At 35.5% G+C, this 17,516-nt stretch overlaps 1 protein-coding gene and 1 pseudogene across 2 annotated transcripts; both read right to left on the bottom strand.

Moving 5' to 3' along the window:
* Positions 1-2,430: 2,430 nt before the first annotated feature.
* Positions 2,431-12,977, bottom strand: LOC115970622 (annotated as a pseudogene). The gene is made up of 14 exons (XR_004087125.1): positions 12,884-12,977; positions 12,439-12,746; positions 12,075-12,163; positions 11,948-11,998; positions 10,579-10,756; positions 9,823-9,944; positions 9,363-9,530; positions 5,541-5,566; positions 5,148-5,402; positions 4,722-4,843; positions 4,510-4,631; positions 4,166-4,314; positions 3,364-3,500; positions 2,431-2,997 (listed from the first exon to the last, which is right to left on the bottom strand). The product of XR_004087125.1 is annotated as a peroxisomal fatty acid beta-oxidation multifunctional protein AIM1-like (transcript).
* On the bottom strand, positions 12,874-15,688 carry LOC115970835 (putative pentatricopeptide repeat-containing protein At1g02420). Its single transcript, XM_031090456.1, has one exon. The coding sequence runs from the start codon at positions 15,227-15,229 to the stop codon at positions 13,685-13,687; it is 1,545 nt and encodes a 514-aa protein (XP_030946316.1). The 5' UTR covers positions 15,230-15,688; the 3' UTR covers positions 12,874-13,684.
* Between the last annotated feature and the right edge of the window lie 1,828 nt (positions 15,689-17,516).

Genomic DNA, 17,516 nt, shown 5'->3' with positions numbered 1-17,516 from the left:
TTTGGTAATTTTGACAAAAGGTGGAGCATGACACGGAGACAAAAGTGTGAAAGAAAATTAATTTTAAAAATAAAAATGTGAAGAGTGATTCAATCAGGCCCGCCCTATGACTCCTTCATCTTCATGCGTTGAATGAAAGTCACCAATTTTCTCTGAAAGAATTGTTAAAAATATTTTTCAAAATAAATGGGAAAATAAAAATAAAAAAGCGGAAAGTCGAGGGCAGTTTGGTCAACGGGATGTAAAAAAAAAATGAAGAAGAAGAAGAAAGGAAACGAGGTTAGACGGCAAACATTCTGAATTTCTGATCTGGTGGCGAATGAAATGACGGAACTAGCCCCGGAAATCACGACGCGTCCCCATGCAAAGAGGGGTATACTAAAACCAATAAAGGTAAATATTCGACTTCCATAGGGGCACTTCCGTCATTAATAAAGCGTTAAACAAAACGAAATCCAAATGGAGTCACCAGTCGTAAGTCGTAACCGCGCTCACACGAACTCACTGAGTCAAAACAAAAATCGGAAAAATCAGAGCAACAAACCTTAAATCTCGAGCTTACAGTCGGTTTGGAAAGACGGCTTGACTCCTCAAAGCCATCGAGAGCATCGTCGCTGGCAGAGGTGGCGCTGCTCCATGACAGTGGCATGGTAGGACTAGCTCGCACAAGCTCGGCCTTCTTCTTCGTGGTGGAGTCACTGTGTCTGGGTGCCGACTTGGAACGGCACTGGTGGACAGTCTAGCCGAGGCGGAGAACAGCCTGAACAGGCTTCGGCAGAGGAGGCTGAGCTTGGAAGAGCCTTAACAGCAAATCCACCACCATCGTGTCGTCGGTCATCGCCTCCTTGACCCACTCATCGTCGCTCATATTCTCATTTTTATAGAATTAAAGATGACCCTTCCTTTCTTTGTAAGATTTACTTCTTAAGTTCATTATAGAATTGTGCGTTCATGGTAAAGTGTCAATTATGGCATATACAAAAAAAAAAATTAATTGGTGTCTTGTTTTGACAATAAAAAGCTATCATCAAGAATAAATGTTATAGATTAAAACTTTATTAGAATTTTTTTTCATTCATAATTACTTACTCTCTTTTTTTAGCTAGCATGTTATATTTATTCTTAAAATTTTATACATATATATATATATATATATATATATTAAGTGATTTAACATTATTTTATGTTTCATGTATAACTAGTAGATTATTAGTATTGATAATTGAACTATAAACGTAAAGATTTATATATTATTCAACTTATATTTTTAAGTGTTTTCTTCGTTCATTTATTTGTATAGACAGAAATACAATAACAAGAGTAAAAAAGTATAAGTATATCAGATCAAAAATAAATAAATAAAAGGAGTAAAAAAATTTTTTTTTTTTTTTTTTTTTTTTGGGTACATGAAAGAAGAAATGGTCATATTGGATTAACCCAACTCACAAAGAAGGTAAGGATCCGACTCCCCTCTAGTTTAAAATTTTCTTATTCCCTCCCATTTCAATCCGGATAGAAGACATGTTGCAAATGAAAAATCTAATAGTGAAAAACAAAGCAACCTCGAAATGTTATTTATTGCTTTGTTCATGCACATTACAACAACCTCCCTTGCAAACCCTCAGCCAATACACCACTGCCACTGTCACTGCCCTTGGTAGCAGTCGGCAAGTAGCCATCGGAAATAGTGCCAGAAACCTAAAAGTTATTGGAGTTACCGGCGTCATTCCGAAAAGCTCTTTGTGTTACAGCTCTTCTGTAAGAAAAAAAAAAATATATATATATATATATATATATATATATATATCATGTGGAAACTCCCAATTCTCTTCTGGGTCATCTCTATTTTTTGCACAAATCCACAGAAACTCTATATGGGTCTAGCCCATTCTCATTCAATACTTGAAAACGCACTTTCACTATCTGGGTTTTGCTCCATTCCTCTTCCTAATGAATTTCACCAAAATTCACTTCCTAGATTTTGGGTCTCTCAGATTTAGACATAACTTTTGTGGGTTTTGCTCCATTTCACTTCAAAGTAATCGAAACTCTAACATTTACAGCAAATTAGCGAAATAAAACATATTGCCCCTTTGACCGTGTTAATACAAAGCCTTATCTCATAGAAGTCTTAACTTGGCCTCGTTTCATTACTCACTGGAACGTTAATTAGTTGGTGTCGAAGAATCTGCATATAATCATGCAGTATAAAATCTATAGATTAATCCATCTGGACTATCTATGAAGGATGCAACTGTCATGTTTCTAAGTAGAGTTTCAGATGGCTCCGCTGCCAAGGACTGTGGTGTATGGGCTGTGGGTTTGCAAGGGAGGTTGCTGAAGGTGCGGGTAAAATTGAAATAAATTACATTTCGAGGTGGCTTTGTTTAAGACCACCTGAATTCCCAACAACCAAACAAATAGAAAGGATTGTTCAACATTTTAACCAAGTGTTCTTGATAAGGAAACTTTGAGCATATTATGGCTACAAATAATATTACAATTCCATCACAAACATGTGTCATCCCCTCTTCACCTGTATCTATACATTCCACTTCAAGCTAACGAGAAACCTCCTTTCACCTGTATCTTTGCATTTTACTTGAAACTAATGATAAACAATACCAGAGCCTTCCTCCTCACCTGATGTTTCTCTTTAAACTAATAGGATTAATTGGACGGAAGAGATTTGTTATGGTTCAGTTGAGAATGATGACAATAGAGATGAGGAAAATCTCACCCTGATTCCAGGAACAACAATAATAATAATTTTATTAAAGAAAGACAATGTGTTTGCTGTTGTGGAAAACAGCAAACACATTGGGAAACCAACGTCTTATTACTTCTAAACTTCCAAAAAAATTACAAGCCCGAAAAATAAAAGACACCTTTATTTCTCTTCTTCATACTCAGTGTGCTTGCTTCAGGTCAGAGTGGATGTAAAACCACTGCTCACAAGCGTGACTTTGATGTTGGAGATGGTGAAGAAGGCACACTCTGCAAGAAAAGGCAACAATGTCATTGAGAGAGAGAGAGAGAGAGAGAGAGGAATAGTTTATCAGTTTTCTTCCACTATAACCAGAAGCTTGTAAGTCTGTATTCTCTTAAGAACAACGTATTGTCATTGCAGGAAGATAATATCATTAGCATACAATTTTTTTCCCCTGTTCAACGTCAATTAACCATTCTAGGTAACTTTAAATTACAATGAAACAAACAACCTGACCCATGAGGCATCAAAATTAATGCCAGGGTGAATTAAACTCTTCCCATCAGGCAGAGAATAGTCTGTTTCTTAAAGTTGAATTGGTCGATGTGAAGAAGCAAAGGTTAAAAGAAAAGGAAGGATAATAGGGCTCTTACCAATGGGATGCCTCTTGTTGCTCTTTCTTCCAAAAACCTTGATGGTTCAAAAAAATTTCCAGAGTTTTGACCATTTCTTCAGACTTGCATAAATTTGGTTAGGCCCAACTGTATCTGCCCAAAAAACAATACCACCACTGGAACAAAGAGATGATTGCCATAAGATTATTAGATAATTAATTTTTAAGCAAAGGAAATGTAAGAGTTGTAAGATGCCATATTTATGATTCGATATAATACATCTAACAATGCTATATGCAACCAATTATATCTCAATATCCCATTTTTTAGATAAGAATTTTGTGGTAATCTGTAAATCCTTATTCCTGACAATGCAATTCTCATTTTTCCAGAATAACCATCCATAGATGGCCCCTCTTTACGTGGCAAACATATTTTTATAAGTCTGCAGATTTAGTAGATGGCTGGGTTTACCAATAAATTTATCACACACACAAGTTATTGCCGCAGGACAAATCAGCAATTTGTAATTAATCACCCCAAAAAAAAAAAAAAAAGTCTAAATTATGATTCAGGGAAGCCTCCAGGAAAAATATATTAAGTGGACATAACTATGATATTCTATGGATGAACTCAAAATGAGCAGTCTGGTGACACATACATCTTTGGCTGAGCATACAGAGATAAATGGTATTGCAAAATATGTAAACATCGACTGACTAAGATGTATATATGATTAAAATATTTTAGGAATGAGCATCTAGAAAAGTTTGCAATATGAAGAGAAATTATTCAAAAGTCCAACTAGAAAGAAGAAGGTAATGGCCATAAAGTCACTCACTGGAAAGATGGAAAACTCATTCCAAGAACAGATGCAGTGTCAAGGTCTGATGCTCAAACAACTACCCGTTCATCTAAAACACGACATGCCTCATTAACCACTGGAAAGAGTATCATCTCCACTATTTTTTGGTCAGTAACAGATATAGGCCGCCAGAATTAAAATAATCCCGCAAACACATTAGTTGCAGTTCCAACCAAACCTCAGGAAGAGATTATCGTAATTATGTCTTACAAGGAATGCAAAGATTAACAGTAGCACAAGTGGGCCAATGACAACTTGAGGCAGTATGATGCTATTTCATGCAAATGGAATGTTTATATACTGATGTATACTAATAGTACCTTTCCACCGGGCATAATATTGGTTAGCCATCTAGACTCCTCAATAATTGGTAGCATGGATGGGTCAGGTTTCGGCTTACTCCCCCTTTCAAAAATGTAGTATCCTTTCCCATTGTTTTTACCTTCAAAAAAAAAAAAAAATTTTGAAAAGCATTAGCAACTTTGAAACAATAAGTAAGATTTATATGCGTGGTAACAGAAGTCCTTATTACCATTTCTTCCATTTTTCAGCAAAAGTTCAACCAATGGCGACATAAATGAGCGATCAGAGAATGCATTAGCAAGTACTTTCCCAGCTGCCATGGCTACTCCATATCCAGCTACGTCTTGAAGCCTGCAAATCAACGACACAAGGACATTAACATTGTATTTCAAAATGATTGTTTTTTTAGACTTTCCATTTAGTGAGGATGAAGAGCTTTAAGGCCCAACCAGGAAGCAGTCACTTGATGCTTCAGCCTCTATAAGAGCTCCTATAACCAAATTAAAAGTTGAACATTTGCTCATGGTATTTCCCCCACCCCCACCCCAGCCCTAAAGAAAAAGAAGAATACAGCACTGCCAACATGATCACCACATGCACATTAAATATGTGAAACAATATAACACAAAGTATAATGTTAAGGAAAGAAGAATACTGGAAAGGACCCACGGGGAGGCCAAAACTGCTGATTTCCCTGACAATTCTGAACACGTCCACACCTAAGTTTACCAGAAGAAGTGCACCTTGCAAATATGGGAAAAATGTCCGATTGACTGCAAAGCCAGCGCAGTTACCCACTACAACAGGAACTTTCTTAATGATTTTCCCAACTGTCATGAGATCAAGGATTACTTGAGCAGATGTCTTCTCTGTCCTTGCAATCTCCAGAAGAGGCATCACATGAGCAGGACTGTTCACAAAAAAGCCATGTTACAGAGTGTATGCAAAAGGCATCACAAACTGTTTGACTCAAAGAAGAGTGCTACTGGAGTAAATTAACACAGTAATATTTTTTTTGATCGGTAACACAGTAATATCATTTGGATACCTTGATGCATTGCCACCAACAGCACGCTGTTAATAAACTTAACACCATGAAAGAGAACATTTTAAATCATCCAAAAGACATAACATTTAGATAAAATAGCATGATCAGTCCATAAATAAAGGCATGCCTCTGTCATCCCAGCATTAGTTTAACTTGTCATACTAGAAGAGAATGACCATTACTTTCACAAAAAAATTATTGAGCTAAGACTCAAGTTAAGTTCCGTCAATTGATATGCATATTATACCCTGGCTTAATATCTTAGACTCTTAGCACAATGAGATTTTAGTTTTCTTTAAAATTTTCCAACATTTCCTGATTGAAAACTGGTAATGGTAGGTTGGCATCCTACAGTTACGCAACTAATAGTATGACAAAAAAATCAGAGCTTTCTAAATGGAAATAAATATTCCCCCTCCTACAAGGGGTTGGAAATTCTTGTCGCCCAATGTATTATTGGCAACCAAACAAAACTTGAGGGAAATATATATAAAAGTAAATACCTCATGTAAGAGAGTATGAGGTTCTGCCATATAAAGCATTCCTTAAAGTTCTCGTCATTTAACCTTCCACCTCACCAAACTTTGCATTTACCTCACCAAATTTTGCATTTATATCAAAGTATTATTCAAACATACACACATATATATGAGTTGGGTTCAAGTTATACTACATAACTTTAAGCAATATTCCACCACTTAATATTTTTTAATTAGATATGAATTTTGACAAATCCACCGTTAGATTACATTATCTTCATATATTTTCCATGATTGCAAATTTTCAAGATGATAAAAAATTAATAGTTATGTCATCTATCAATTGTTTAAACTTAAGTTTTTGTAGTTTAAAATAATGCATAAAAATAAGTTTATAGATCAAATGGTAAATAACATCCAATTGACATGCATATTGAGAACATATAGAACATGGAACTTGAACATTGCTTAGAATTACACTTAGTGTAACTTGAACCCAATATATATATATATATATATAATTGGAGTAATTTTCCTTAGTGTCCACTTTTCCATACTTCTAAAATTAACTCTATTAGATAATTAGATAACTGAAAATTTAATAATAAGACAAATTAAGGATTTAAAAGGTAAATTAAAAAATTAAAAATTAAAATTCAATTACATAAAATTAGGACAATAGGGCAAGTTAAGGATATAAAGTTTAATTTATAAATTTAAAATTCAAGTTCAAATTTCATAAAATTTGGACACACATTTTATACTTAAATTAATACTTACATTCACGACTTAAAAATATTATATTTTAATTTTTTTTTTTTTTAAAAAGTCTTTGAACACACACATACACATAGCGCACATGATTTATATATAAGGAATTTATATGGTTATTGTAGGAACTCAAGAATTCTTTGCCTTTGACTTTGGCTTTTCTGGCTTGATTGTCTTGCCTTACCTTTGGCTTGAATTCTTTTGTCCCACATTGGAACGATCTCTTTCCTCTTTCTACCTTATAAGGGATCAACCAATGGAGTTAGAGTACCATTAGTTTGGTTATCCTTTTATTGTAGGTACTCAAGAATTCTTTGGCTTTGGCTTTGCCTTTTTTGGCTTGATTGCCTTGCCTTGCCTTGCCTTTGACTTGAATTCTTTTGTCCCGCATTGGAAAATGTGGGAATTTTCCAATGTGGGACAAAAGAATTCAAGCCAAAGGCAAGGCAAGGCAAGGCAAGGCAAGGCAAGGCAATCAAGCCAAAAAAGCCAAAGCCAAAGCCAAAAAATTCTTGAGTACCTACAGTTATTTTTGTTAAAAATTTATATAAAAATAATTAATTTGGAATATTTATAATAAAAAAATTTAATTGATTTGGAATATGACATTCTTTCTCATATATATCTCATATATAGGCTTTGCCAACAATTGAATCGAAACCCATCATGAGACAGAAGTGAATTTAAGAACATGCAATCAATAATATAAAAAATAATTGTTCACTTGAATAATTAAATATCTTTTTACTGAATAAATAATTAAATATTGATGAATTCTTAATAGTCATATGTTCATATTTTTTATTGCATTAATTTTAAAAATTGTTATATGCATATATAAAACAAACACTGTAGCAGCCTCAATCTATGCTATATAATTACAAAGTTTATTAATAGGGTAAATAGGTTTATTTTCATATATTAATTATTTATACATAGTGCACTAATTACTTACATAAAATGAATTTCTATTTTTAATTTTCCTTAGATTTATATAAGAAACAACTTATTTGGAATATGATGTTCTTAATCAAATTTAGTAGCATTGGAAATAATTGAAAAAAATTCCAGCAAAAGATAAAAGCAATTTTTGTATGAAAAAGAAAAAAGCAAATTTAATAACATGAAATCAAGCATATAAAAAATAAAAATAACTCTATGCTTAAGTTAGAGGAGAATAATTAATTATTTGTCTAATCGCTCAAGCAACAGGTTCAAAATTTTAATTATTTCAATGTTAATAATGTGTTTCCTCTTTCTAATGATATGATATGCAATGTAATATAATTGAAGTTGATTTCCTAAATATACATGTAACATAAGATAATTTCTTACAAAATATTTCAAAATGCACTGGGCATTGCAGTGGATATTGGCTAGTGGTTTTAATACTAAAGTATCTCTTCATGAGGAGGACATTTCTGTCATGCAGAGAAGTGAGCTTATACTTCAGGCTATATCTATGTGAAACAAGACTCTCAGAGTTCAATACTTTGATAGTTCCCTTCCTTGGCTGAGCGCAACTAATAAGCCTTTTTTTTAATGATATGTAACGAAAAAGAATATGAAGCCTTTTTTCTTTTTGAAGGGGACCATTATTTTTCAGTGCTAAATGCAAGATCTGTGATGAAGGCCACATATTTGATATCTTCCGTCAAAAAACTCAATGAGGATCTGCTTGGTCAAGTGTAGTACTCACAGGTCTTATTCAATATGATGAGGACAAGGAAGAGTTCAAGGAAAAAGAAGATTAATATACAAAGATTCAAGAATTGTGGTCTAGTTTTGATGTCGGACCTTCTTTGCACCTTTGATAGGTCATTTTAGTTATTAGTATTGAGTCTTTTAGGTTGAGAAGCTGCTGGATCAGTTTCAATTAAGGTCTATTAGAATAAGGGCAATTTGGTAATTTCCAGAAATTTGGAATGGGCTGTCCTTGGCTGTACCAAAGGCCCATGAATCTTATTTTATGTTTACATATTATTAAGTCTTTTATTTAATTATTATTAGCATTCCTATTTATTCTAGGAATAGGTTATTTAGAGTCCAAGTCCTACTAGGAAATGGATAACTGTAGCCTCTATATAAAGGCTCTTTTGTGGTCATGTGATGCAGAATATTTTTGATTAATAAAATTCAGCAGCTTATTTTAAGCTTTGTTTGTGCGATGCAAACTTCTCCGAGGTGTGATGCCAAGGAACCCTAGGTGTGATGCTTAGGAAGACCTAGGTGTGATTGCCTAGTATTTTATTTACATTATTTTCTGTTTATCCCCTGTTTCAGCCCCCAAACAGCCGTCAACATTTATACTTTTTCTAACCTAAACTCTTAAACAATAATCCTTATTCAAGAATTCATCAAGAAACCTAGTATAGTGCTGAACTTCTTAACTTCCCTGCATCACAATACCATTATGAAGCATATGTATCAACATTTTACTTACAAAAAAAAAATGTGTCAACCTTTTACTTGCAACAACAACCAAAAAAAAAAAAGCATATTATCAACCTTTTACATATATAGAGCATATGATTGAAAGCATTTACTAGCAAAGAGAAAAGAAACAGGTCACCTGAAAAATGTGCCCCCACACCACAATGCGATCTTGAGAGCTTGTCTTTTCCCCAACTATGTTGAGGTCAATAGTAGATGTGTTTGCTGCTAAAATGCAATGGGCAGGGCAAGCCTTCTCAATCTCACTAAATATTTTTTGTTTTAAAGGAACACTCTCAATGACAGCCTGCAAAAGAGGAAAAAGTGAGCAATACATATTATCTGGATCATTTATTCATAAGATATTTCACTAACATAAAAACACAGGATAGAGAGTGGATAAATAGAAAGCATTGAGTAAACATCACTAATTTAAAATATAAAAATTGAGTAAAAATTGAGTAAAAATTATCAGAATAACATGCATTCTACTGTCCACAACTCCACATCCCATTTAACAAGAAAAAACTAGTGATGCCAGCAGTTTGTAGATGTAAAGTTCCATATTTGACCATCATAAGAGATTTGAGACAACCCACCTCTATGACCATATCCACATCTTTAAATTCTGAGTGGTCCAATACACCTTTAAGCATTGATAAGGTTTTTTGCACTTTATCTTGTGTCAACTTTCCTTTTGTTACTAAGCCTTGAACATTTGCTGTAACAGGAAATTCACAAAGTTTCTATCACATAAAACATTTCAATGGTATTATTCATGAAAAGACTGCAAAAAAATCCCGGTAAATAAAGAATTTGAAAGACTCAGCCTATCTACCTTGTTAATGGATACTTCATCCTTAATTCTAAGAGACACCATAAATCTTAGTGTGGTTCATTTCTTTTCCTTGTTGAAATATCGATCATTCAAAAAATTAGCTGCTATAAACTGGAATGTTGGCATATAGATTGCATGTATTGCCCCTATAATCTAAATATCTCAGTATATTAAGTTAGAAATATTGCAATTAACTCCACAATTATCTATTAATGGCCAATATTACAATATTACTTCATTTATCTAAGAGTAAAATTTCCTGTAATGTTTAAGTTGCACAAAATGAAAATAATCATGTACTTGTCTCTGGATAATAAAATTCCAAACTATAGGCAGGTATAATTTTTAGCGTCACAATGTTTAGACAACACCTAATTACTTCTCATCAATCATACCAGGTAACAATTTAAGTAAGATTGTCTGAACTATGTCCTTCCTATTTAAAAGCATACTATACAAGAATATAACATTGTGAATCTCAACAACTTCTGTGGGAGAGAAAAAAAAAAAAAAAAACCTTCTACTGATTTTAATCCCTTCAGAAGATATTCAAAGTTGACTTCCTTGGGAACTACAGAAATGTTGCTCAAAATAAGAGCTGTAGCTATGCCAGAACCCATTAGACCTCCCCCAATAACAGCAACTTTCTTTACATGCCTTGGTTTAAGCCCGACATCAGTGACATTAGGCACTTGTAATAGTTAAAAGACATGTTTAAAAGGAGAAAAATGAATCAAATGAATTCAATTTGTTCATACAAATCAAGACAACTTACTAAAACTCATTCAAAGACACTTAGACTTAGTACATCAAGCTTAAACTAATTGTATACCTCCAGAAGCTAAATAAATTTACAAGGTCCTTAATGACCCCAATGACCAAGATATCTATGAGGACCTTACATCACTAAAATTTCTAAATAAAAAATCTTCCCCTTTTATTTTCCTCTTATCTTGAGGTGGCTCTCTTGCTGCATATTCTTTTTCAAATTTATCTCTTGAAAAATTACACATACCAAGCTTGAATTTTCATTCTTCAATGAATGGCCACTAATCTTACAATTGAACATTTAGTGTGAAATTGGGAAGGGCCTCATATTGCTGATTATTAACAAGTCCAACATAAAGAATTATGAGTTATTATTAATTTAAAAGGAAATTGTATATATAATAGAAGGTTGCAAAGACAACAAACATACATGTTAAACCAGGGGTGGGGGGGGGGGGGGGGGGGGGAGAGAGAGAGTAGATTTTGAGTTCTTTTTCCTTTTCAACAAAAGAGCATTAATTGGAATCACATAAGCAAAATAACAATTCACCACATCTAAAGGAACTCTATACACCTCAAGTAGCCTTCTAATATTTTCTTTCGAATTAACACTAGAATGGAACACAGGTGCTTTGCAGAGTATGGGTACAATCTTGTAATGAGCAGGTATTGCATCACATGACTAGGACAGAATGAGGCTTGAAATAGACAGATGCAGACAAACTATGATTGAAGTCAGTATATATCACAGACACATTATATACACTTATAAGTTTTATATGTTCATAAGAACTACATAAAGTCGCATCTCATGTTAAGTTACATAGTTTTAGAACAATATCCTTTACAAGAATCATGAAAACTGATTTTTAAATAAGAATTTGTTAGCAAACCCGGGTAAAATTAAGTTTGACAAAGTTGGTCAAGTAAAAGAATCACCACTCTAAGACAAAACCACAAACCACCAGATACTACAGCCCCTAGCTTTCCGCAAATTCAAGAGCCAAAAGCTCGGGAAACTCTATCATTTTCAGTCAAATTTAATGAAATTGCATAAAGTCAATTTTCAATGTGATATAATGATGTACTAATAAAGAAATGTGATAGAATGAAAGTACAGCATTTACAATATAAGAGAATACAAAACCATCACCATCCAAGCAAGGATCCTGCATATATAATTCACTCCTATATTGAAGAAACAAGAAAAGAGCTGGGAGGAGGTACTAGCATCACTTCTAGTACCTTGGATGTTGCACGTTGGGAAAAAAAAAGGCATGAACAAGTCCTTTTGAAGTGTCTGATGAGACTACATCGTTAAAAGCTTTTTTCTCCTGCAATGAGATTTTCGTCTTTTAGTATATAAAAAAGGAAACAAGCCAGCTGTTTCATAAAAATTAACATATGAAGCCCGGGTCATCAAAGCATGCCTACTCAAGCAAACAATAATAACCATCTGATTCCAAAAGAGAGACAACCAACTATATATATATATATAACAAGAGACAACCATAAATTTTTAGTATTAAAATAAAGGACACAAACTTTTTACTTTGAAGGAAGATTTAATTTACACATGTATAACAATATCTCCCAAAACCAAAAATACCTGTAGAACTCCACTATATCCTCCTTGAACAATGCCCACCTTGATCATATCAAGGCAGACCTGATGCTGAGGCATATTTGGGGCAGTATTTCTGGCTTGCTGCCTTGCAATATTTATTAGATTGCGTGCTTCAGAAAGGGAACCAATCTTGTCTGTCCTGTGAAGGGAACGGACCCATGGTTTGTGCATATTTGCTATGTCTAAAGCCCATTGCCAAGATACTCTTAGCAACTCTTCAGAGGCCACAAGAGAATCAATAAGGCCTAGCTTCTTCCCTTCTTCTGACATGATTGGTTTGGATAACTGCACTTATATTCAATTGGATTTATGATAAAGGAATTCAACTCTATACAATAACTACGAAGATTGTTTGTGCTATGGAAGAAGTCTCTCTATCTGATCTTTTAATGAAAGAAGCAGACCTTTTTTGGACACAACTCTATACAGTTCTTATGGAAGCTCAGACTATGACACCAGCCATTCAGGAAGATGGCATTGGGGGAGCCAGTAGTGAGTCTAGTGGACAAACCAATGAGCATGGTTTGTTCCCTTCTTGCTCAAGCAGTGAAAGCCACACCACCACAGAAATGGAGATGGGATGAAAAAAGGCAGTCAAGGTTTCAGTGCGAGCTCTTGACAACTGATGCCTTTTCTTTTCCCTGTAAAAACCAACCCCGTGGAACTATGATTTACCATATTTGGTGGCTTTGAAATGAGAATTCAGAATGGAAGAGTGAGAACTGATTAGTAGATCTTGAAGACTGTCATGTTTGATGTAAGGGGAAGATTAGCAAGGCCAAGTCAGATGAGAAGCTCATTCCAAAATAAGGCTTTATGCTGCATTTGGAAGTTGCCCCATCCTATTTTTGTAAACTCAAAACTAAGTATCCTTACAAAGCCAACCGATTGATTATCAGCAATGGTGTTAGGCATAATCAGTTGCTGTCCAATCTCCTCATCACTCTTTCTTGTTCAATTTCAAAGCATTCTTTCACTGTCAATGGAAACAAGAACCGTGTAGATGAAAGATAAACAAATCAGTTACGTTACATTGTTACATGATCAATTCAGCAAAAAGGCAAGTTAAATGATCAAGAAAACAATTGCCTCTGCATGAGTTTTGTGTATAATACAAAGAGAACCAAGTGGCCAGTATAAACTAAATTGCTGAATCTCTAAACATTGAGTTTTGCATTTTTGAAATGGTTTAAAGGACTCAATCTGACAACTTCTGCTTCATCAGTTCTTAGCACTTTCTAGGGCTAAGATTGGTCACAAAAGTATGATTTACTGGAATTGAGTCCAAATCTAATGTCTCTGTTGGGCTATCTACAGATTTAGGAATATGCATCCCAAAAATGGCCATTTTCTCTAACAAGTTCTGTAGCGCCTCATGCTTGTTTGTAAGTTCCATGAGCACCTTGATCCTTCTAAAAGAAACTTGGCTTGGCTTATGCCCCTTCTCTACCATCTGCAAGAAACACTTTTCTGCTTCCACCAACTTTCCCATATCACACAGCAAATCGAACAACACATCAGATACCAAGGTATAAGACCCAAAACCCTTCTCCACCATGTCATCCCAAAACTGTACAGCCATCTCCACCTTTTCCTGCTTCTTAAACAACCTAATTAGGAACATACAAGACTGTGTATTTGGCAAGCATCCAGTCTCCATCATCCTCCGGTACAAATTCCATGAACTTGGCAAATCATTCCACCAAAAGAAAACCCTAAAGAACAAATTATAAGTAGTTGCATTTGGATTTAAACCCTTATTCACCATCTCATCCATCAAACTATAAGCTTCACCAAGCCTCTTCGCAATACAATAATTCCTTATAGCAGCATTATATGAAGCAACATCTGGGTAACACCCATACTCCTTCATTTCCTTCAAAACATCTCTAGCCTTATCCGGCTGACCAACCAACCCCAACCCTCCAATAAGACTAGTATATGTAATCACATCCGGCATTATATCCTCGTTCTGCATCTTCTCAACCGCCTTATACGCCTTGTCCAATTCTCTCCCCTTACAATACACATCAACCAAACAATTGTACGAAACAACATCCGGCTTCACACCCATTTCCCTCATCTCCTCAAAGAACCCCTCGGCCTCCTCCGTGGACTTCCACCCCGACAACAATATATTAAAAGTCTGCAAATTTGGCCTAAACTCATGCTTCAAACTATGATAAACATTCCTAGCATCCCCCATACTCTTCTCTTGACACAAAGTCCTCAACAAAGCATTAAAACAACCCGTATCAAACCCCGGTACTAGCTTCTTGAACTTTCTAAAAGACTCCACAGTCTGTCTAACTGAACAAACCTTGGCAACTCTAGCTAAAACAACCATAACAGTACGCGGTGAAATCAATGACGAATCTTTTCGCCGCATTTCAATCAAAACCTCCCAAATTTTATCAAACATTCGGCCTCTACCAAGTATATAAAGCATTGTATCCAATGAAAAAGCAGTGTGGTAAAACCCTCTTCTATTCCCACTGTAGTAAAAAAACTCTAATGCATGTAATGGATTTCCATGGCTGAACCTGACCCTTTTCAGAACCTTATCAATCAAATCATTTGAGAGGAAAACCCCACTAGATTTCAACGATTCCTTCAAGTTTTTTGAAGAAGGAGAGCTATTAATTATACGAAAAACCGTCTCAACATCGTGGTTTATAGATGGGTTTTCAGAGCAAAATAGTCTAGAGGAAAATGGGACTCTGGGAATGCACTTGAATTGTGAATGAAATAAGAGATGCTTAGTAATAAACATTGTCAGGTTGCTTGTCCGCACTAGGAGTAGTAATAAACAAATGATTTCTGTATCTGTATATGTTGAATGCTATTTGAAATTAAGATAGACAAAAGCTTTGATATGGTTTACAAACCCATATAAACCAAAACAAAAACAATGAAATTTGAAGAGAGAGAGAGAGAAAGGAATCAGCGAACCAGTAGACAATAATAGGATAGGATCTGAAGAAGAAGAAGAAGAAGAAAAGAGGCGCGTGGCACAGATGAGACTCAGCGTGAGCGACTAGGAGTGTAATCGGTTCGGGTCGGAAGGGATTGCTTTCGACGTTTTTGGGCTGGACCGATGGAGAAGAAGGTTGTGGACCTGTAGTAACGCTTGTGTGCTTCTGAGACTGAGAGAAGAAGAATGTTGTGGCCGTGCAGAGAAGCGAGAGAGAGAGAGAGAGAGAGACACGAGATAAAACGTAGGGTTATTAATGAGGTGATGGGTGGGCCAAAATGTGTTTTTGCCCTTTCCGTCAAAAGATGTGACAAAATATTCGTTAAATACTCAAATTCAATTTTTTAATAATTGAGTTTTAATGAAAAATTCGATACAAATTGAGAAATTTTATATAGAACTCAAATTTCATATATATTTTTGATTTTTTTAAGTTTGATTTTGTGGGGGCTGAAACCCCTATCACACAAGAGACACCAAAAAAAGCTCATCGGACCTTGCCGAGGACCAATCCTCTTTGATAAACTCAATTCATCTCAGCTTGATCGTGAAAAACACCGTGTTAACTGTTGTCCATACACTAAATCCTAACTCTTTGACCCACTCTCTATAAATTCATTGTACCAGGCCCACTGGTCTAAGGTCTCATACATCTTGGTCCTGGGTTGAAAAACGTGACCCTACAATTGGCACCATCTGTGGGAAAAACTTGTGCGTTAGCGAATGCAACGGTTAATCACGGTGGGATCAAACTTCTATCAGCAAGAGTTCCTCGTTAAGACCATCTTAGCGGTGGTGCAAGCTACACGAAAATCTCCCCATTATTTCCAAGAACACACCGTCATTGTCATAACTCAGCTTCCGCTTAGGTCTACACTTCGAAGTGTTGACTAAGCGAGAAGAATTGCTAAACGAAGCGTAGTTCTAGGGGCTTCTGACATCAAGTGTGTGCCCCGTGCACTTGTCAAGGGGCTAATTCTTGTGGGTCTAGTAGTTTGGTTCGCTGAATTCCCTTCGGAGAAAGAAGCCGAGAGCCAAACCAGAATCTTTTGAAGCGGTTAAACAGAACCTTAGCTATGTCGGGTCCTCGGACCTTCGGCTTTGGGAAAATTAACGAGCAATGACAACTTTCTAAATGACTAAGTACTAGACAGAACTAAGGTCTTACATGGTCATGGGATTCAAACCTATGGGAAAACTAACTACTTCAAGAAAATCTAAGTACTAAACATAACTAAGGTCTTGCATGGTCCTCGGACTCAAACTTATAGGGAAACTAGCTACTTCAGGAAGATCTAAGTACTAGACAGAACCAAGATCTTGCATGGTCCTTGGACTCAAACCTATGAGGAAACTAGCTACTTCAAGAAGATCCAAGTACTAGACAGAACTAAGGTCTTGCATGGTCCTCGGACTCAAATCTATGGGGAAACTAGCTACTTCAAAAAGATCCAAGTACTAGATAGAACCAAGGTCTTGCATGGTCCTCAGACTCAAACCTATAGGGAAACTAGCTACTTCTCAGACTCAAACCTATAGGGAAACTAGCTACTTCAAGAAGATCCAAGTACTAGACAGAACCAAAGTCTTGCATGGTCCTCAGACTCAAACTTATGGGGAAACTAGCTACTTCAAGAAGATCCAAGTACTAGACAGAACTAAAGTCTTGCATGGTCCTCAGACTCAAACCTATAGGGAACTAGTTACTTTAAGAAGATCAAAGTACTAGACAGAACCAAGGTCTTGCATGGACCTCGAACTCAAACCTATAAGGAAACTAGCTATTTCAAAAATATCAAAGTACTAGACAGAACTAAGGTCTTGCATGGTCCTCCGACTCAAACCTATGGGAAAACTAGCTACTTCAAGAAGATCCAAGTACTAGACAGAACCAAGGTCTTGCATGATCCTCGGACTCAAACCTATGGGGAAACTGGCTACTTCAAGAAAAGCCTAAATACTAGACAGAACCAAGGTCTTGCATGGTCTTCGGATTCAAACATATGGGAAAACTAGCTACTTCAAGAAGGTCTAAGTACTAAACAGAACCAAGATTTTGCATAGTCCTCGAACTCAAGCCTATGGG

Source organism: Quercus lobata, chromosome 12 (genome assembly GCF_001633185.2).
Source record: "Quercus lobata isolate SW786 chromosome 12, ValleyOak3.0 Primary Assembly, whole genome shotgun sequence".
In the NCBI taxonomy this organism is placed as follows: Eukaryota; Viridiplantae; Streptophyta; class Magnoliopsida; order Fagales; family Fagaceae; genus Quercus; species Quercus lobata.
This window is presented reverse-complemented; position numbering and strand designations above follow the sequence as displayed.